This window comes from Petromyzon marinus, chromosome 10 (assembly GCF_048934315.1).
Source record: "Petromyzon marinus isolate PM22_M1 ecotype Great Lakes invasive population chromosome 10, UKy_Petmar_22M1.pri1.0, whole genome shotgun sequence".
Taxonomy (NCBI): domain Eukaryota; kingdom Metazoa; phylum Chordata; class Hyperoartia; order Petromyzontiformes; family Petromyzontidae; genus Petromyzon; species Petromyzon marinus.
In genome coordinates this window covers 12,735,140-12,757,353 of record NC_133676.1, presented here as the reverse complement: position 1 = coordinate 12,757,353, position 22,214 = coordinate 12,735,140, and the positions used below count along the sequence as shown (strand labels likewise).

At 43.4% G+C, this 22,214-nt stretch overlaps 1 protein-coding gene across 4 annotated transcripts in view; it reads right to left on the bottom strand.

Annotated features, from left to right (window-relative positions):
* The window catches only part of LOC116940873 (mitogen-activated protein kinase kinase kinase 2-like), a 36,256-nt gene extending 17,328 nt beyond the window's left edge, over positions 1-18,928 (bottom strand). The window contains exons 1-10 of one of the 4 annotated variants that reach the window (XM_032951178.2): positions 18,794-18,904; positions 17,791-17,839; positions 12,801-12,885; positions 4,853-4,986; positions 4,386-4,426; positions 4,101-4,200; positions 3,710-3,811; positions 3,108-3,234; positions 1,129-1,256; positions 79-161 (exon numbers count right to left, since the gene is read on the bottom strand). In XM_032951178.2, coding sequence (XP_032807069.1) covers positions 79-161; positions 1,129-1,256; positions 3,108-3,234; positions 3,710-3,811; positions 4,101-4,200; positions 4,386-4,426; positions 4,853-4,986; positions 12,801-12,804 — 719 coding nt within the window. In that variant the 5' untranslated portion in view covers positions 12,805-12,885; positions 17,791-17,839; positions 18,794-18,904. The other 3 variants (XM_032951179.2, XM_032951177.2, XM_076066189.1) reach the window with 3 other exon arrangements.
* Between the last annotated feature and the right edge of the window lie 3,286 nt (positions 18,929-22,214).

The window sequence follows — 22,214 nt, the reverse complement described above, 5'->3', positions numbered from 1 at the left end:
TGTAAAACATGCGTCGTTTCATTTATTTTTGAGTAACGCATTGGCGGTTGTTATATTTCAAGTGCTTCAGGAGCTTACCCTGCCAAAGGGCTGTCCAGGGAGTGGCAGCTTCCAAAGGTGGAGTTCTCAGGGCTGCTTGGTGAAAGTGGATCAATTTCCACCTGAAATAAGCACATAACATTAGTTACTGCAAATAAATAATTGAGTTGGGAGAGGTGTATTTTATTCATCGAGTCTTCTAAATAATTATGTTAAATGAGAATGAAAACTTATTGTAAAAGCTATCACCAGTGTCAATTGAAACATATGTTGGGCAAAAAAAATAAACACTTTTTCTTTCACTTACAAAGTATCACATTCACCTACTGTAAACATGGCTATGAAAGCTCACCGTAAAAAAAAAAAAACCCTTCAAAAGAGAAACCAAGATAAACTGGAATTTGTCGAGGGAAATAAGAGGCCCACTGTATGTGCTTTCAAACTAAAGAATGATAACGTTCACCGTTTGTCTCCCTTTTCTATGGCTACATCTTGCAAACTTGAGGCGAAGGAATTCCGTTAGACTTTGCTCCTTGGACGCTGACAAACATTACCAGCAACGACTGCCTTAGACTAACAACCCCATGCACAAAAGCATGCACACACAAGGCATGTTATGAGCATGGCCCTTTGACAATCTACAGGGGTCGAGTTACTAAGAACAGCAATATATTAATGAGAATTATGGCAGTCATGAATTACCCACAAGGTGTTGACTGTGATGTTGCTTAAGCAACAAATTGAGTAAAAACCTGTACTTTGCTACAGTGGTTTTGCCTAGAATTAATATATTCGGATTGCACACATGAAGTAGGGTCAAACAAACCCCATGACTGATACAGTCTAGCAAGACCTTTAATCAGCAGTGGACTGAAAAGGAATGTATGTTTTTTTTATATATACACATGCATAAGTAAAGGCTTATCACATGACCGATCACATTGGATGGGGCCGAACGGGTTAGAATGCTCTTGCGTGTCGATCATCGCAATTGATTCGTCACTAAGATGTAATTGGATGTGGTTATCAATTACCATGACCCTATGGAGCTGATAATCGATTGCGGGTGAGCTGTGGGGCAAAACCTACGCATGTGTCGTCAGGGATGAACTCCCCCTCGCTGTGGATGCTCGTGTAGGACCCGTGCCGCGCCGCTTGCCGCTGTCCAGCTGGGATGTACCCGGGCGGCGGGGAACTCCGCTCTGGTGGGTACACACCTGCAAGCAGGGGGAGCACATACACCAAGACAAAGATGATCCCCTGTATAGCCTTAACAGACTGTTGGGGCAAGTGCTGTTAGCGAGAAGCACCTATGAAGACCGGCACGGTAGACGTGGGGGGCCAGCATCACGCCCGACCGCCTTTGTCTCCCCAGTCGCAATGTTTTTTTACACACCGCACCGGGTACTCATTTGAGGCTAAATCAACCTAGGGGAGGCCCAGGAGCGGTCCAGATAATCGTCACTTGTGTTGGCCATGAGCAGGAATTGAACACGAGTCACCGGGTTCGTAGCTAACCACTGCACTACCACACATGTACATACATACACGTACACATACGCTCCTTAACATCAGCCCCAGCTGTGGCCTTAAGAGAGTTCAAATCTTCAGCAAAACATCTTAATAGGCTAAAGCTGAAATGTTTAAATTGGTGGTCCACGGGCCACACCTGGCCAAATAAATCATTTGGAGTGGCCCGCTGAGCTCGCAGATAAGTCGGGCTAACCAAGACTATGAAACCAATTATCGCGAAGAAAGCTAACCGATATGCGAGATTTAGATGAAAAATAGATGAGTTAAATGAAAGTGAGATAAACAATGCAGTGTTGACACACTGGAGATAGAAATGTGCAGATTAGTGGCTACGTGTACACATACATAGGTTATGATATCACAGCTCCATGTGATAACATATGTCACGTGGTCCAACAGCACAAGGTAACGTTATTGTGACATGCCATAAAATATTGTTTAACCAAAACCATGAACTACAATTGGTTACACTTGCCATGGAATCAAGACATGTTTTATGCCACTCATAAGAGCAGAGCATGTGTATTGAGGTCATTGTCAAATGCCAAATATCGAAAGTGAATAAAAAATGCAATAAGACATGAAGAACTGTACGCAGGCTATCACATGGTCGCATAAACAAAAATATGTATTTAACCAAATATATTACGTTATGGCCACTGGCCAAAATCATGAGCAAATGTTGCCGCTCGCATCTGCAAGCACAGCTGAGCAAAGCTGAAGTGAAATGTTTTGTTCTTGCAATATTGTTGTTAGGAACAACATTATTGCCTGTTACTCCGTTTAGCACAGTATGCTAACAGTGGAGAAATTAGGCTGTATTCAGGTCCACAACAATAAAATGTTCAGTCTTTGAATTATACAATTGTATTGCTTATGTATTCCAATTGACTGGATAAGGTCAAGTATTCACCAAACATCAGCTGAATTTTTATGCAAATGAAAAAGTAGAGATGTCTAATAGAAAATGCTCCACTCACTTGAATTACTTTTTTCTGTATAGTCCCGTTTGTATTTTGATTATTTTAATAAAAAACTCTGGTTGTTATTAAAAGGCTGAGAAAGTGGCTATTTTTTCTTGCCCAGTTTCCCCGATGAGTTCCCTATGCCTGGCCGCCAAGGTTGAGAGCAGAATTGGGAGATAAAGGTTCGTCTTATACTTTATTATACAGAGTGATCAATGCATAGATATCCCACTGATATCTAATTACGTTGTTGCTTTCTTCTCAAAGTTGACGCGTGGAAGCGATGGCTCAATATTTTACAGTGGAGAGTGTAGAGGCATTGGAAAAAAACATTGTTTTCTCTATAAATTCTCCACATTACTTTAATGGAGTATCTATAAATAGATCACACTATATAAATGTACGGGGACATTATCGCACTGAATGTCTCAGAACGATGCGATTGCATCGCAAAACCGAAGCAACGAAGCTGTCGCGTTTAACATGGAATGCTAGAAAATACGTGAAGATTGCAACGGAGCAACGTGCGAGGAAAGTTGCATCCTATAAACTCGGGAACTAATCTCTTACCGAAGTGACCCTCGGTGCCCCTCTTGCGGGCGAGAGGGTCGGCCGGGTCAGGCGGACAAGGGGGCGAGTGCAGCCGCAGAGAGGGACGACAGCTGTTCGGGGACGAAGCCGGTGAGGTTGCCAACACCTGCGCACAAGCACGCACCATCATTACGGTGAGCAACTTCACTGTTGTTATACGCGGTGCCAAGTAGGCCCTAATCCAAATATACATTAATATGCCACATGCAACTAGCTTAATGGTAGCTAACACTGTCCACCAGTCTACCCAGATGTATACCACAATATGGCTGTATACCATAAAAAACGTATATTTCCTGAAAGGTGGTAGTCATTCGCACACTGCACTATGAACTCTGGGATTGAGTTTTATTCCCAGCCACGGCTAACATAGTGAGATATCTGAATGGGTTCTGGCTGCCCTACTTCACCACCACAACCTGACCAGCATTGTGAAGTATGGTCAAAATATCCCAATGACTGACAGAGCAAGCGGTTGGTCTTCATTCTGCAGTGGATTGTACATTATTACATATATTATTACAGGCTAAATGTGACAATGTTTTTAAAAAATAAAGTTATTGATCATCCACAAACCTCACCTGCAAGTGAAGAGCAATTCTTAGGCACTTCATGTGAGGGTTCCGGTCCATGAGCTCTACCGCTTGATCCAGCTCCTCCTGGCTCCTCAACGGGATCATGAGCTGCAGCAGAAAACCACACACGGTTACCAATGTCAGCAAAAAGACTACAACTTCACGATAGAACGGAAACTGCAAGTGAAAACACAACATATTAGGCATGTGAATATTCATTGATTCATAATGTATACGTCTGCATGCATAGGGTTATGTAACATATGCTGAGTTTCTTTCGCACCGTACGAAGCCAACTGTGCTAATGGGAGGTGCGAATAATAACCAATTATGTTAAACGTGTACACATGACTACGAAATAATGGTGTAACTTGCTATAACCATAATGCAAGTGTACCTCATTGCCAGAGTAGTACAGATCCATAGGCTGTCCAAACGCCACCTTGGCCTTGTGCAGGACATCCTCCAAAGATAGCGGTCTCAGGAACTGTAGGATCCTGGTTGAAAACATTTTTATTTAGCAACCTGGCATGCACAACACCTTCAGTTAGGCGAGTGGGATTTATTTTTCGTCTCTTTAGCCAATTGTAATTTACGTTGAAGATCAATTAAAAGAAAAGAAAACGCAAACGTCACAGCAGAAGTAACAGAAAGCTAACAATGCTAAATTTAATTAACTTACCTCTTTTCCCCATTATATTCAAACTTCACTCGAATATCAGACTGAAAAAACACAACGTAACAAAGTTAATTAGAAAAGAATAGCACTGTAGTGATTTTTTTTTTTACTCATGCAATGACAGTGCTGGCAGACACTGCATGATTAGGAGAAATTCCAGGAAAACAATGCAATAACATCATGACACCAGCACGCCATTATTATGACGGCGACTGAGCATGTATTTTTTTTTAAAGAATGTTTCCTTATTAACACTTTAAAAACCGGTGTCCAGACAGCCTGGGAAACACTGGTATGGATGTATGTACGCTCAACTTAATTCCCACTGTTACGTAGCCAACCGCGCCGACGGGTACGCGACCACAAGTTACTCGCCCGTTCACTGTTTGGGTCGCGTCTCCCTTCAATAAAATATTCCCCCCCCCCCCCCCCCAAGCATGAAGCGCGCGCACAAAGGAAGGAGACAATGCCTTTGCTCGAGAAAACGCGACGTCGGCGGCGGCCTTGGCTCGGTCGTCCTCAGGCAGCGTGGACGAACGGACACGGTTGGAGAGCTGCAGAGCCACCAGGTCCTGCATGATGGAGTTGAGCGCCTGCTGTTTGTCTGTAACGCGCAACACACAAAAGGATTGTCCGACCGAAGTAGCCACGTGAAACGACCCGACTCAAAGGCCAATGCCGCTTCAATCGTTATTCAAGGCGCATTGCGCTGTGGTAGGCTCAGCCGTGCAATCAAGTTTTAAAAAAGCTTTGTCTGCATTGCTGTTGCGTCCAACCGTACTGAAACGTGTTTTGTCTGGAATATTTTTAATTAGTGTCGCAGCAACGTTCACGTATACAATCATTTGGAAAAGGCAGATTTGCAAGCAACAAGAAGCGTGTCGTGTTATCTAACCATCTGTACTAAAATTATCAAAGCGAACACGAATTGCCCTCTAAATAATTCTGCAACGATTTTCCACGTGAAAATATTACCAAAAACACATCTATGTCGTTTAAAGGCTTTACCGTAAAAAATATATAACGCATAAATATTGCAAAAGCCCATTTATTACCAGAATCTAAATTTAAACCCCATCAATAAATCAAAGTACATTACACTAGATTACACAATTTTCAAAAAATCCCAGTTGCTTAGCTATTAACAGTGTCCATGCCAGGCAGCTGTGACATCATGCCAAAACGAGTCTCTTATGGTCTTCCATAATATACTGTACACATCTTCTAACGGCAAACATTTTTACATTTATGGTTTAAATACGCAGACGGATATGGTATAGATAAAGTAAAAAATGTGGAAGGGTATTTCTATTATTTGCAAAGAGTGTTACATTCCTGTATAGTTGTATAATATTAATCCTACAAGTGTTGATGGCAACAATCTAAATTGTGTTGGGTGGACAACGTAGATCTTAGATGAAGCAACCATCACGTGTTAATGTAAAATTATCTGTACTTTGCTAAATATGGCCCTACAATGCCACCTGTTCACATTCCTTCGGGTGTTTACAAAAAAATCCTTTGTTAAAGCTCTCAATATGGGCCTCTGGCTCTAATGCATATTAACGTTGTTGATAGCGAAAAAATAAGAAGCATTCAATACAACAGTACACCAACAGTGTTACTGTAATAAAGTCTATTAGAGGAACTAATACAATTGTTAGTAAACTCTGCGATAGGAAAAGCCATGGTATTTGTCACGGGAAGATCTGATCATGTGATGTGTGGATTTTATATATTACTAGCGGGAAGCACCCGGCATTGCCCGGGTGAAAAATATATAGAAAAACCTCTCAAAACTTAAAAACATAACATATACAAATGAAAAAATAACTTTGATCATTACCTCATTAATTAAAATTAAACCCAACGCGCGGTGGTAAAGAAACTTACGCTCGCGCGCCAAGATTCGATTCTTTAGATCGCGCAAATGAATCGAAGGTTGTAGATTTCTTTAAAATCGGCCTATTTCCATTAAATCGTTACAACCCACAACAGATATCGATTCTCGCCACACACTCCATGGTCATCCCCCCCCCCCCCAAATACAAGTTTATTTTTTATTTTACATTGTGTACAGTATGGGAGGCTAGCCACATGGCAAATTAAAAGTTTGTTACCTATTTCCCCCCTCCCAGCCGCACATTTGTGCGGGATACACGGCCTACGCCGAGGGTTGGGAGGGGTGCGTCACGCTGCCACATGCGGGTGACATGACAGAGATGTGACGTCACCGCTCAAGTGCGTGCAAAATATATTCATTTGCGCCCCCCCCCCCCCCCCAAAAAAGTGTATTTTTATAATTTTTGCATGGTGTACAGTCTGGAAAGTACCCACATGGCAAATTTCAAGTTTGTTGCATGTCGGGAAGTACGCTAAACATTTTGAACAGACACATTCACAAATTTTCCTTTTATATATAATACATTTACAATTCACCATATGTACATGATGTAGAGTGTATTTCATTGAACTGTGCCATTTAAAACATCATGCCATTAAGTACATAAAACAGTACATAACATGAGCAGCTTACAGAACATCTTGAACTTCAGTGTGCCACACGTGCAAATGACTACATAATGCAGCATACTTAGAAACCTCAACACATTTACAGCAGTTGACATCCAACTTCATTTTGCTAATAAAATGATAGATGATTCTACTTCTTTCATTTAGCCAGTATGCATATATCTTGGACAGCAGAAAATCTAATCGTTGCCTCAACAATAAAGCAGACACGTGACCAATTTCCCAAGCCAACCAACGCTGTGGACACAACTTAAAGAGCGACTTATGAACTTTCAGAGATACAAACAAACCTGTCCGTATGTCCAGTTGCCTGTTCGGACCGAGAGTTGGAAGTTCAACCACCGCGCAATAGATGGCGGTGGTGACATCTACATCTACAGAAAATTATGAAACTTTTAAAGCCATTCGCCGTGTTGAATGTACATGCCATAGAATGTTTGTAATCGACAGGAGTAAAGTTGGACTTACGAACAAATCGACTTACAAACAGACCTCTGGAATCTAACTCATCCGTAAGTAGAGGAGTCTCTGTACTGTTGAGGCCCAGTCCACCAGCGATTGTTGCAGTAATTTGAGGTTCCACCACAAAGCTCTCTCTGGTCAAGGGTCTAGCAATACACACTTGTGACAAAGATAAAGAAAAAAAATTCCCCCGTAAAGCCTGAACAGACTGTGGGGGCAAGTGCTGTTAGCGAGCACCTGTGAAGGCCGGCACGGCACACGAGAGGGTGGGTGACCAACACCACACCCGGCCGCCTTTGTCTCACCAGTGGCGATGCTTTCACACCGCACCAGGGTACTCATCTAAAGTCTGAGTCGAACTAGGGGAGGCCCATGTTGGTGGCCATGAGCAGGAATCTGACTCGGGTCGTCGGGTTCGTAGTGCAGCGCACTAACTGCTACACCACCGCTCTCCACACACTTGTGACAGGCACGGAGGCCTCAAACACGTTTACTACACCTCAGGAATGTTCTGCTCTAAAGCAACATGTGTGCTTTACTTTGTTTTAACGCACCGGGTAAATGCTTATCTTTACAGCGAGTGACACAACGTGCACGCTGCTAAAGAGTTACCGTACTGTATGGCTGGAGTCCCTGCAATCAGTTCTCCCTCACAGACCTTTGACGTTACAGAAAGAACTAGAGAACATGTTCGAATGTACAAAATAAACTAAACTTCGCAATACGATGTATGCAGAACAAAGGCCACGTAATATTTTTATTCCATAATATTTAGAGATTATGGGGCCTTCGGGGATTAATGCTCTGCAGCTTTAAGCCTGAATTATTAACAATGTACTACGAACACAGCTCAGGCTGAACACCTGTTGTTCTGGTGTGCCCAATGAAACGCAGTGCACGCTACAAAAAGGGCCATCCTCTCTCTCCTCCGCTCATTTCCCCTAATTTCTCCCTCTTTCCCCCTGGGGCTCAGCATTAAGCAAGCTCGCGGTACAGTCGGAGGTTTCTCAATGTCACATATAAGATTCTTCTAAAATGTGCAGCGCAATTTGATGGCACTGCAGGGCGGCTCAGTGGCGTGTTTTGTGGGTTAATAGAACAAGGGTGGTGGTGATGAATAGCAGAGAAGCATAACTGCTGAATGGAAACAAAAATATCCAGATATTCAATCTTAAATATGTGCCTGCAATCCACTCGATTAATGATATTTTGGTTTACAGATAATCAATCAGCATTCTAAGTGCATTGGCAAGTGAATTAATCCATATTTATTATTAAGCAGACTTAATGAATATGAATACAATGACTACTGTACAGCTACACATCATGCACATCCATTTAGAGAGTACAAAAAGCATCATGTGTAGCATACCATATTACATGAGCTTTTAAAATGCATACGAGTGCCTCTTGAGCAAGGTGCTTTTTTTGTTTCAAATCAAAAGCAATTTGACTGCATTATCAAATAATAATAAGTATTACACCAGTGCACAAGAACCCTACTGCTGTTTAAAAGTGTCTAATCCACAGTGAATGGTATGTGCACAAGGGTAGCAATGTGGAGGGGGTTTTCATCCGAAAAAATGCTGAGCATGTTTGGAAACCTCAGTTATGCAAACATTTTATGGTTACACTAAACACGCTAGCTTGGTAGTTACTGCGTGAAACATTACATGTCTTAAAGCTAATCATTGCTGAAGATGCATACGGCAACATAACAACATTTGCCTGGACAATTCGGTCGGTGTGCCGTACACGCAAGTCATGACGGACTCGAGAATTATCCCAATGAAAAAGTGCGGTGCAAAGACGCCACACTTGATCTTGATCAATTGCAATTCTGCTGAGAAATTACTTCATAGAACGAGTGAACGTGTGTGTGTGTCATTATAGTATCCAGAATTAAACCTCACCGGATATCACTATCTAGTGGCCTGAACTCAGTTGCCTAACAACAATAGCTGAAAAGTGAACTCCGAATTAGGATGTGGGTTCATTTCTGAGTCAATGTTTGACAATAGCTGTTTATTTACAGGAAGTGCATTGTTATTCAATTGCTTTGACCTGCCCTCTTTGAAGGTCCTAAAAATTGAATCAAGAGACTGACTTCTCCGCCGCGTCTGTTTGGACAAAATGAAAATAGCGTAAACAAGAAACGACCGTTGATGTTTATAACCAATGGTATCACCTTTAAAGTACCCACGTGTATCGCACGCATGTCTTTTCCAACTAACGCATCACTTACATATTTTACATTTAAAATATTAAATCAGCAGTCTAATCCACTTGTAATATGGCATGAGATGAGAGAAAAAAATAATCCTATCCTAGATTTATTAGACTTTGAATTCTGCCCGTGTCAGCTAAAACCACAACCACGATGAAATAAAATGTCTCTCACTAGAACCTCATGCAGCCTTCCCCACTACACCCATTAAAACCCATCTCTACAAATGCTTATGAAACCCAACAAGAATATGCTGTGGCAAATATATATTTAAATAATGGCGACCGTAAGCAGGGCCATTCAAACTGGCAATCCAGTGGGAAGTTCAACCCTCTCTGCACGAGGTCATTCCAGGTAAACCAATTAAACGTCACCCGCTGTCGGGCCATTACAGCATGCCCTACAGTTTATACAGATCTGGTTGCAATTGTAACAGCTCCAGAGCCAAAACCTCGCTGTTATAGAACAGGAAATCTGTTTCGGTTTTTACTTCTTTGCTTGGCTTACTTTTCGAGGGATACCCTTATAATAGGCTAAATGTTCAGAGTATGGTTACACGTGTGTACACTGTGTGCTGAACCTCTCCTCGCACCGTTCGGAGCCAACACGTGCTAATTTAAGGTACGACGACAAACTAGTTGGAGTTGGTGTTTGTATATAAGCAGTTGGGTTAAGGCCGCTCACTCGTATTTAACGACCATATGCATGGCAATACATCTGGATATTTTTTGAGTTGTCGGTTAAACTTTTTCAATAGGAAAGCCAAGAAAACCCAACAAAGGGTAACTGTTCGACACACATTTCAACTGTAAAAAAAAAATGAGAGATCGAGTTTTATGTAAATCACAAGTCCATGTTTTTAGCACAAAAGCACCGCACATAAACAGAGCCATTAGTGAGTCAACCAACACTTGTTTTAAATAAACAGTCATTGTAAACACTAAATTGAAGAAGGAAAAACACAGAAGGCAATATTTAAAAATTAAAAATGCAGCAATGCACAATATATATCACTCGTATTTTCTCATATTGTAATTCATATCACATTTTACATGTGTAGCCCCAATGTGACAATGCACATAGTGCGGTATGCGGATGAAGATTTTCACACATTATTTTGGCACAGCTCCTGAGATAATGCACGTTACATACACCTTGCCATGCATATTCCATGCACACTAAACTAAAACTATTCAAACTCTTTTTACTTTATCAGGCAAGGCCCACTGAGCTATGTAGTTATTTTTCAGAAGCGGCCTGACTACAGATGATAGTGGCATATCATGTGGAAATGCATAGCAGCCAAATTACTCCAAATACGCAAACAGCAACTCGGGATATGCAGATCTGTGTGGCCCTGGTCTCATTATTTCCCTTTTGAAATGAAAAAAAAAGTATACATGGGTGGCAATACAAGTGATCTCCACTGTAGCACATTTTTGCTGAGTTAAGGGTAATTAAAGATGTGTACAGTAACAGAATGGGAATCTTCATCTATCCTGGAGAAATCTGACGAGATATGAAGCTCTTTTCTTCACAGATGTCTGGTTACTGGCAGGTCAGAAAGTTACCAACATCAGACGATATAAAATAAAAGCATGATAGGAGTGCAAAGTATGGGAAAGGTAAGCAAATCACTACAAATAAATCAAATTGGTACAGTATCTAAGTTCAAATTGCATAAGTACACACATTCCCAAGCTTGGGCAAGGGCATACCAGGTAAAACCATCAAGTAAAGGCAGACTACAGTCCTGAGAGTAGGGGTATTTACTAACATGGGTTAGGAGGCTATTTTTTCTGGCTATTTTTCTGACTGCAGTATCAGATTTATCTACTTTGTCACCAAAAGTCAGCTCCGTGATGTTCCATTTACAAAGTATGCATATGCAGTACACCGTGATATCCTCACACACAGGATATAGGTTTTTTCATCCAACAGTTTGATGTAGAACAAGTGTGTGGTGTGTGTGTGTAAAAAATGTAGGCGTAAACATGAGCATAATACAAGATTAAATGCAACATAATTCCACAACTATGCATTATTGTCTCTTTCCATTCTTTGGGTATGAAATGAAAAATGTGGATGCATAACTCAACATGATTTTAATATTTGGCTTGATAAATAGAAACTCGGACGAGTGGTAAATTCCAACGTGACATAATTGTACGTGTGCCCTTCGGGGTTGTCCTTGCCCACAGTGTATTTTTGTCATTAATTGCATATTTTGTTATTTCATTAAAATGTTTTCAAGGGAACACGTTCTTGTATGATTTATGTTACTGTTGCACCTGGACTCAGGTGAATCTTAGTGAGAGATAGCAATGTATCTCTCTTAACGTTGGAAGCCTAACGTGAAGAAGCTATGTGAACTTTGGCAAGTTATTTTGTTTGTTCAAGTTAATTATTACCGTACATCGAATATGGGAAAACCCCTGCAACCCGTCAGGGTTCGTTAAACATCTCACGACAAGGTATGCTGGAAATGCACAGGTAAATTAAAAGTGCGCATGGTTATTAAGAGCAAAAAAGGCAATTTGCACAAGTCAATATTTCAGCATCGGGTTTACATTGTTAAAAAGTGCTTTGTGAAACTATTGCACCGGTCTCACTGTGCAACTGTATATGCAACTGGTAGGTGGAACTTTAGAAATTTGGAGACGGTGGCATGTGAAGTCACTGGAACCTTCAAGCTCGCTGTAATATTTTGGCACGCGACTGGTCGGAATGCCGACAAGCAAGTATAAGGAAAAAAAATTTTTAGTAGTTACGCCGGTCTTGTGTCCATGTATTTAAGCTACAAATACAAAACACAAAAGGTAAACTCATACAATGGCCAGACACGAATGTGATCCCCACTATGTGGCAGCAAAAAACCAGACCACTTCCAAATCAAACATGGGTAATATTTGCCAGACAATTGTACCAGGCAAGGGCAGAAACTCTGTAATATGCAACTTTATCAAACACAAACACTTTGTAATAATTTCCTGTAACGTCTTGATTACAGGGAGACCATACACTATCATGGTCATCTGAAACCTTGGTTGCTAGGCAAGGGAGCCAAACAAGGCTCTCCCGGTTCGTGCAAGTTCCTTACAAATACCGCATAATTCAACGAAAGTACAATCGCACTCGATGCAATCTGCATGCAGTGCAAGCAGCGCACACTGCGTGCGGGCCATTTTAAAACTTACCCATCTTTAAGAGCTTCCAAGCTCCCCCTCTTGCAATCCCAGGTATGTCACGTGTGCGTCATTGAATATGCACTCAGCCTCCCACCTAAAAAGAACAATGGAATAAAAACGTTAGCATGCTAGAAATTTACCAGTGCAAATAACCTGAAGATGTATATTCTTGGTTCTTTCGGTAAAGTCACGTTGAAGGAAAACAATAAAATAATAAAATATATATGAAGATGGTCCATGAGTTTAACACCAAACAAAAAAACACATGCGCATTTGGCATTTTTTTTCCCAACTTAACATTCAAATTCTGTCTCACAACACTGACCTTTATCCAAACAGAATACACCATGTTTTTTCAGAAAATCCACTTAATCATAAGCAGGCCTACTGTAACTTGCCAGCACAATTTCCATGGTGGGCTTTCAACAAAGCTTTCTCGCCACCAGGGACCAAGCGGAGAAGGGTACGCGTCAGAAGCAGCTGCTGCCTTAGTGGTGATGCCCAGGCCCTGCAAAGGCTGTGTGTATCACTGTCAAAACTCGGCTGCATGGATACTAAAAGGGTCGCTCCTCACCAAGTTTACAAAACTCTTCATAAACCAACGCAGACTAAACCAGGGGGCGGCAACCAAAATAACAAGGAGCCATTTTTTTCAAATTCGGTGTAAAAAAAATGAAGATTTCAAGAGCCGCAATGCAATGTGAATACGAGACGGTGGACCTTATTAAAAAAAAAACAAGCAACGTCACGAAGCAGTCTTTAAAGAACCGCGTGCTGCACCGGAGCCACAAGGTTACTGACACCCCAGGACTCAATCGATTCTTTCAATTGGGCCACAAAATCTCACATACATAAAACTCATAAACTTAACATGATACAACACAGCTCTTGAATATGCATGTTAAATTTCAGTGAGTTTTATCCAGAATATTAAAATCGATAAGGGATTAAGGTAAAAGTGATATTTTAGCCTGATATTTTGATTAGATTACATTGCCATAGTCGTGCACGTCACCTCCCAACCCATCGCCTGTCCTACCAAGGTACGAGCCATTTGGAATGAATTCACTGACTAGACAAAACAACAAACTGAAATAGATGTGCATCGCTACATAAGTTAATTAATTCCCATTTTTCTTGTGATGTTCAATCACCAGTACAATATTCTATTGATGAGCCATTTATTGTTGAGGGCCATCTTAACTGCATGTAATATTGTAGTACAGTTCTATTGCAACACACAAATACAAAGTCCGATTCAACACATTACATAAAATCCGTGATCTGGTTCCATCTGTAAAAGATGTGATTCCGGACATAGAGTACCCTGGCGTCTACAATCTAAGTTGCCTCTGTGGTAGTAGTTACATTGGAGAAACCAAACGACATGTCTCGGACCGCATCCGTGAACACAAAGCAGACCTAAAACACGGTAGGACCAACACCTCGGCCGTGGCAGATCACTGTTATAATTCAGTAGGTTCACATGACATTGACTTCTCCAAGACAGAGGTTCTTTGCAAGACATCTGGCTACCATGAGAGATTCGTTCATGAGGCTATCCACATATACAAACACAGACAATTTCAATCGAGAACATGGATTCTGGCTTAGCAATCATTGGAAGGATTTAAATAAACCATTTCGGGTCTTAATTGATTGATCACGCTTACGGTGGCTTTCAGACCGCATCCATTATTTTTCGTCTCCCCCCTCCTCTTTTCCGAACATAGATGGACTCGTCCATCTGAGCAAACTGTCAATTCGCTATCCGTGGTGCTAACGTTAAAAAACCGCCACTTTTTTCAAATGTTCTTGTTGTGGTTTTTACACCTGATGATGATTGCTTGTGTTGCAGTCGAAACGTCGTGAGAATTTTATTGTTTTATATTTTTTTGTTTCCCTTCTACGTGACTTTACCGAAAGAACCAAGAATATGAATCCCTGCAGTCGCGAAAGCTTTAAATAAAAAAGTACAAAGTCCTTCACCTTAAAGGATGCAATAAACCAAGAGGCAACCGCCACTCATATTTTACAATTTTGGATGCATGTTCCCTCCCCCCCCCCCCACCTTGTAAATGCAGTTTGCTTCTTTCTTTAATGCACCAGTTTTACCCACATCCTACAAATCCATACCTCGAGGATGCAGTTTAGGGATATCAACTTAACCTAACACCGATTTTACAAAGAACGTACAGTACTTATTAACGGCCCTGCAAACAAATTACAACTCACCACAACTTGCGAACATAACGGAGCTGGTTGCTATAAAAACTAAGCACTCGATGCTGTCTTTAAATAAATAGAGTCAGGTGAAATTTTGAGCAAACATTAATGTGCTTAGTCATTGCTATGTCACCTGATAAGCCAATGCGATGCAGACATAAACAATGGCAATCTGTGTAAAAGCTAGCCACCAACATCTGCAAATGTAAAGTTGTGATACAACTATTAGACATCAGTCCACAAAAGTAGATTGTGGTGTTAAAATGTTCAGTTGGTGTCAAGACCTGTAAGGTCATATACAATTTCAAAGCCTTCCACACCAGCTATAAACTGGCCCTAAGCCTAACATCACTGCACAGGTCTCAGATGTCCAGCATCTGCAAGGCAAGTAATTTTGCACATGTTATTTTCTATCAGTTGGCAACTTAAATAGTCGTGTTTTTCTTATATCAGTTGCATTTAAATCAAATAAACGCAGCGACTAAAAAAGTATTATTATTGCTTGAAGACTTAAAAAAGAGACCAAAACTGAAACATGACAAATGGCTCTGGTGAAAACAGAAAATGGTGTGAGATTAACAGGGAACCACTTTCATATCACGTGACAAAGCACGACTGAAGTGCGATCACGTTACACAGACGCACACTGGCAGTGGGAACGGACCATCCCATATGCACAATGTGCCAGTCTCATCCTCCTGCAAGCTTAATGTCATCCCGCATTTAGTTGCAGTAATCGTCCCAAAGACGAACACCGTGGAGTGCAAGTAACGTTGCAATGTTACTGTCATTGCTTGCAGTGGCCCTGAACCAAGTGGTTGTAATTCGATGTTCCCATGGAGGCAGGTGTATCAATGGGGCAATTACGTTGACTGTAGTTGCTTCCCACCAGGTCTGGCTGTTTACTGACCATGACCGGATGACGATTGGGGTCAAGTTGACCATGGTCACAATTTAAACACCTTTCCTCACAAATGATAACGCTGCCGGTTGGACTATTGTACCGTATATAACTTGTATGAAATGTGAATCGACAGCTTTAAACGCACATGTAACAACCGTATGAATCGATTTCAATTGAATTGTTGTATCCCAATAGGCAGAGGACAGCGGTGGAAAACTTGACTCGAATCAACTGCACAATTGGCTAATTTTAATCCAGTGCAACATTGAAACTCTAAACTGCAACTGAAACCACAAATAGACTCGACCTTAAACCATTCAATCGTTGATGTAATTAATTGTAATATTGCATCTACCACACTCCACGGCGTGCCAAAATCACCCGGAATCTATCCAATCTCGGAAGCTGAGCCTCATTGGATGGGCGATCACTATGCATTAAACAGGCGTCAATAGGCTGCTCGGACTACGTTGGAAAGCAAAGGCAATTTTAATCCGCTGTCAACGGCGTCTATGCACCCAGTGTTCACCAAGCCGCGCAAATCGGCGTGTTTAAACGCGTTTAGATAAACCCACACCAAGCCGGGAGGCTCTCGTCCAACAGTGAGTGGGATTTACAAGCGCTAAAATGTGATTAAACATCAAGTTCACGACACATTTGTGCTGCCGAGAAAAAAATAAATCGCGTGCGCCTAACTGGGCCCCCCTTTAGCAGCGGACTGGAACATTGAAGCGTTGCCTCAAGTTCGGAGAATCAATATGCATATTAAACAATCAACGTGTTTCCAAAGTTTAACTCGACACCAAAGTGCTTCAATGCGGCAAATAGCTTGGAACACGGTACGGTACTATACGGATGGCAGCAATGTGAATGATAAAGCAGCATAGGTTGACCAACATTTAAGATATCAATCAACGAATCAATGGATTTACAATTTACTTTTTGATCAAATAAGTGCTCATCATTGGAGTAAAATTATTTGCGAAAATAATTTGCGGTTAAAAGGAAATTACAGTACTTCCTTAAACAATATAATGTACTCCACTCAAGATCATGCCATCAAATGTATAAATTAATGAATTAACGACACATTTCACTGGGATGCCATTTAGGACTAGATTAAATTATCAACAATATTCGAACAAAACAACCTTCTTATTGATTAAGTGCCCAAGTTGCATTCGTATTTAAACTATTTGCAAACGTGTTGTCCGAGTCATGAATGAGATAACATGGCATTGTACAGAGGCCGTATACTTTTGCAAGCCGCTTATTCGCCTGGAATAAATCCAGCCCTATATACATCTACTAATACTGGTAGGAACGAAGTTGTAAACTGAGTGTACTAGCCTGCAATAGATTAATGTGTCCGTCCGTCCCCTTTCAATACTTTAACGGAGTGAAATCTCGTGCTGTTGGGTGTACTCCGTCCCCTTTCAATACTCTAACGAAGTGAAATCTCGTGCTGTTGGGTGTAAAAAAAATTCCAATGTTCCTACCAGCCCACCCTGCAGGGACCTGTTGGGTTAAAGATCTCCGCGATGACTTTTTGTCATTGATGGGGGGAATGGGTTGACCATACTTCACCAATCTGGTCAGTGAAGTGGGGTGGTGGTGGTGGGGGGCACCCAAAAAGTACCGCTCGCCCACTGCTGCCAGCCGTGTCCGGGAAAACTTAAAAGGGTTCAAAGTGCGACGCGTCTTGGACCCACTGCAGCATCACAAAGCTACACCACCAACAACCTTTCGGAGTCGGGGGAAACGCGACGAAATTCGACTGAAGCATCCAAAATGCGTGGCTCCGAAACGGCGTCGAATGACGGGCGAATCGTCGACGAGGAAGCCTCGTGCACTCACTCGCTCACTCACCGTGGGGGCGAACATCGCAGATTCCTCCTCCTCCTTCTCTTGAAGCGGACTAGGTGGCATGAAGGGGAGGCGAAGAGTGAGGGGGACGGCTGCGACGATTCTGGCGCACGAACCACCTCACCCCCACCCCACCAAAATAAACAGCCTCTATACACTTCTATGACAATCGAAAATTAATACAAGCGACCAAAAAAAAACTAAAATAATTGGCGCACTAGCGACTCGAAACCGAAGCTCCTCTCCACCCACCAGCCCAAAACCCTCCACTCTATAACCACTTTCAAAAACATGCAAACGAGCAGACTTGCACGGATAAAGTTTGGAGACGAATGATGGAGGGTGGGAGGAATTTAAATAAAAAAAACCCCAACAACGAGCTGAGAGCGACTTTAAATGTTGTCAAAACTTTTAAGCCGCAGCGACCCAGTGGCACTCGGCTACGCGCGCGAGCGCCTAGGCCCGAGAAAGGCTCGCGAATCCGACTCGCAAAGTCGAACTGCCGACAATGAAAACACAAAAACAACACAACAACGACGACGAAACGATGGATTTCAGTCGGCGGCCAAGGGGCCCCGACCAACCCGCGGCCCACGACGAGGGACCCCGAGAGAGTTTTTTTTGTTTAACGCCGCTCAAAGTGTGGCGAGCTGACGGCTGAACGGCGACCCCGATTTTTTTTACCCCCCCCCCTTCCCCCCTAGGTTTGTTTTCGCGATTGAGAAAGCAGCCAGAGAGGCCGAGCTTCCCTCAGCACCACCATCAACAACAACCAACAACAACAACCCACAACAACAACCACCAACCACCACCAAAGTCTTTTAGAACGGGGCGGCAAAACTCGGAAGTTGCGCGCATCGCCCACGATCGATTCCCGTCGCGAATTGCGCAGGCGGCGGTGGCCGATAATCGAACGCCCGAGGCACGTTGATGTCCCCCGACGGGTTGCGATGTGATGTTTTGTGCAAGCAAACAAACAACAACATAAAGAGGCGCGCGCGCGGACCTTGACGCGGAACGTCCCCGCTTAGGCCGCCGACGTCCTTCGAATCGACGCGCGTCGTTTTTTGGCGTCGACGTGCGTCCCGATCGGCTCAGGAATCGAAGATCGATTCCTAATTCAGCTTTGACTCGAATCGATTGCTGAAGGAACCCCCCCTCCCCCCATGTAATGTTGTTCCTTGCGCGCTAGCCACTTTGAATTTTCTAGCGCGGATTGACCCAGGGGCGCGTGGGGCTCTCCCCCCCCACCCCACCGCCTCGGCGGCGATTGGCCGGTGCGAGCGCGCGACCCTCGCAGCGGCCAATCGCGCGCGTCGTAGCCCGCGCGGGCGCCGCTTACACGCTCTGGGATATTAGAAAAGAAGGTGGGGTGGGGTGGGGGGCGCCCCACCCCGGCGCCCCACCCCCTCCGCCCCCTCGAGACGTGCGGCTGTGACGTCACTCGTTCCTGGCACGGCCGCGTGCAAAGGGGCATCGTGGAACTTGAACGGGGCCACATTCCAGCCTCGTGGAATTCCCATCCCACGGTGGCCACGAGATTGGCTGGATAATTGGCTGTGTCAGGTGGTGGCGGGTTTAACGACACATCGATATATTTACGGAGTATGGATGATATTGGTCGCGAAAGCCTGCTACGTGTTCAACTGTTCCAGGAGATGTTAACTACCTCGCCTCCTGTACAGGAGGTCGTGGGTTCGTGCCCGACCCTGTTGACGTCCTGTGGTATACTGTATTTGTAGTTTGCATGTCTCTTTCTCATCATCTCGGTGGTTAGGAGATGTTAACTACCTCGCTTGGTATACAGGAGGTCGTGAGTTCGATCCCGACCCTGTTGACGTCCTGAGGTATATTTGTAGTTTGCATGTCTCTTTCTCATCATCACGGTGGTTAGGAGATGTTAACTGCCTCGCTTGGTATACAGGAGGTCGTGAGTTCGATCCAGACCCTGTTGACGTCCTGTGGTATATTTGTAGTTTGCATGTCTCTTTCTCATCATCACGGTGGTTAGGAGATGTTTACTACCTCGCTTGGTATACAGGAGGTCGTGAGTTCGATCCAGACCCTGTTGACGTCCTGAGGTATATTTGGAGTTTGCATGTCTCTTCAGTAAATTAAACTAATTCAATGTTATTGGCACATTAACATTGAACTATAGATACACATGTAATGATAAAAGTTACAAATGACATTTGCATATGCGGCTGTATCCAGCACTAATCCTCACCACGCTAGATAGTGCGGGTTGGTGAATGCGCGGGTGCATAGATGTGAGAGCAGATGAGTACAGTACAACAAAGCATTCCCATACTTTAATAATAAATGTGCTGCCCTAGTTGCCATTACTTGCTCATGCCCACTGCTGGCATTTGGGTCTAATTCACGATGTCCAGACGCATAAGAAGTGCTGAGAGTACCCACACTTTACCCCACCACACGCTCCCTGCGATGTACTCAATGTTTAAATACTGCACTGGCGGACAGAGGCGGGCTGGATTGAATAAACTTGCCAATTGTTTGAACCGCCGCGCCAGGAGAGCGAATCGTCCAGTGTGCTATCCATTACACCACGTTAAGCGTGTGCATATTGAAACTGGCATTGGTCATGCAGAAATTAAAACGTACACAGTGCTACGCGTGTTAACATCCATTGCATGTAGGTGTGTTGAATTTCTTTCGCACCGTACGTAGCCAACCGTAATAATCGAATTGCATCGTATTCATATTTGTTGGGTACCCCAGTCAGCCTTCGCTAAGTATTGAAAATAATCATCTCAATTTCAACTCTCGAAGAGAGGCAATTAGCAACTTCGAGGTGAGGCAGAGGAACCGCACACAAGCAGGAATGTAGCAGCCATGTGGTGAACCGGCGCAAACAATTTCCCAAGCTCCGCGGTCCTCCATATACTAAGCTGTTTTCAGCCAGCGAATGAGTGACTATTTTGCATGTTGGACGAGCACGGAGCAGCTGAAGGAATCCCCACGCGCGCAGCGGTTCGCCACACAGGTGGGACACGTGGCGGAGCCTACCGTTGCTGTACCACACTCTCCTGGCGAGCCGGGGCATATGGCACCTGGACGCCCAACAGGAGGGGAATTTCACAACATTTGTGTCATCCAACCCAACCCTCGCCTCCCGCGGTGTGCGAGGTCGTTTCTTCTCGTCTCCACAGCGCCTGTGGTCTGGAACGCGCATCCACACCATCGCCATCGGCGCTGTCTGATCCCTGCCTCTGTTCAAGTCCTCGACTCAAGACGTTTTTTGTTACACTTTTTCCTCTGCCGAAACCTGCCACTATTCGCGATGTATTATGCGCGGTGTCACTGAGCTGTGCGTCAGCGTCTAGATTCGCGGGTCGCATTCAGACGCCTCTGTAAATCCCCGTCGCATTGTATCGCACACCTATGAATTATAATCGGCGACGATCATAATCGGCGATGGACAAAGTTGGGCAAGGCAAGCCCCTGCTGCTTGCAAGGGTGCCCCGGGGGAATTGTCTACAAGAATCGCGTGCGCATGGAAACGAGTAAACACGGCCCCGTCCTCGCACGTGCGCTAGTCGCGCTGGTGCGTTGGGGGAGGGTGGTGGGCGTTCTTAGACGTTAAAGCGCCGTCTGAAAGTATTCCTTGGGCAATAACGTCCAAAAAATAATGTACGCTAAAATATTGGGTATTGGTAACGCCAAAGCCACGTGTCGCGATTTGTTTTCATGAGTTTTGTCGTTTTTTGTGCCTTCAGTGAAATAAAAAAAACGCATAAGGAGATACGTTTAAAAAGATATAATTGCGTTAATTTGTTGCTTAAACTTGCGTTACCCCCCCCCCCCCCCCCCCGATGCAATGTCGCTAAACTACAGCACTGATTTAAATGTTCTATGTATGGATATGTTTGATTCGTGACAAATACTGTACCGATCTCATAGCAGAGTGTCTGGGAAAGTGTGCACCCCACCTGTGTAAAGGATTAGTTGTTTAAATCCACTTGAAGGATTTGTTTTAGAGATCCTGTGCATAATCTCCTCGCAGGCCTTTCCCTGGCACAGATGGTTGCACTGCTCTAAGATATTTCTTCATTGATTATTAATTTAATGACATTGATGCCAAGAGCACTCATCTTCAAAAACGAACTGATGGTTTCCGTGAGTTGCTAGATGAGGGTCGTGCGGCTCTTGAAGTCTGATTGACCATACTTCCACGCTGGTCCGTCAGTGTAGGCAGAGAGCATAGACGTGGGAGCATAGAAGTGCAGCACAACAATGGATTGTGCGACACAGCTTTATACCGGTTGTTTTTTTTTAACGCGTCATGCGTTTTAAAAAAAGAAAGGAAGATGCAACTCAAAAAATAAATCATTCTTAAAGATATTTACGTAGGTTGTGTGTGTCCCAGAACGACATTGAGTTTGAACTTTCCTTTATTTGATAAT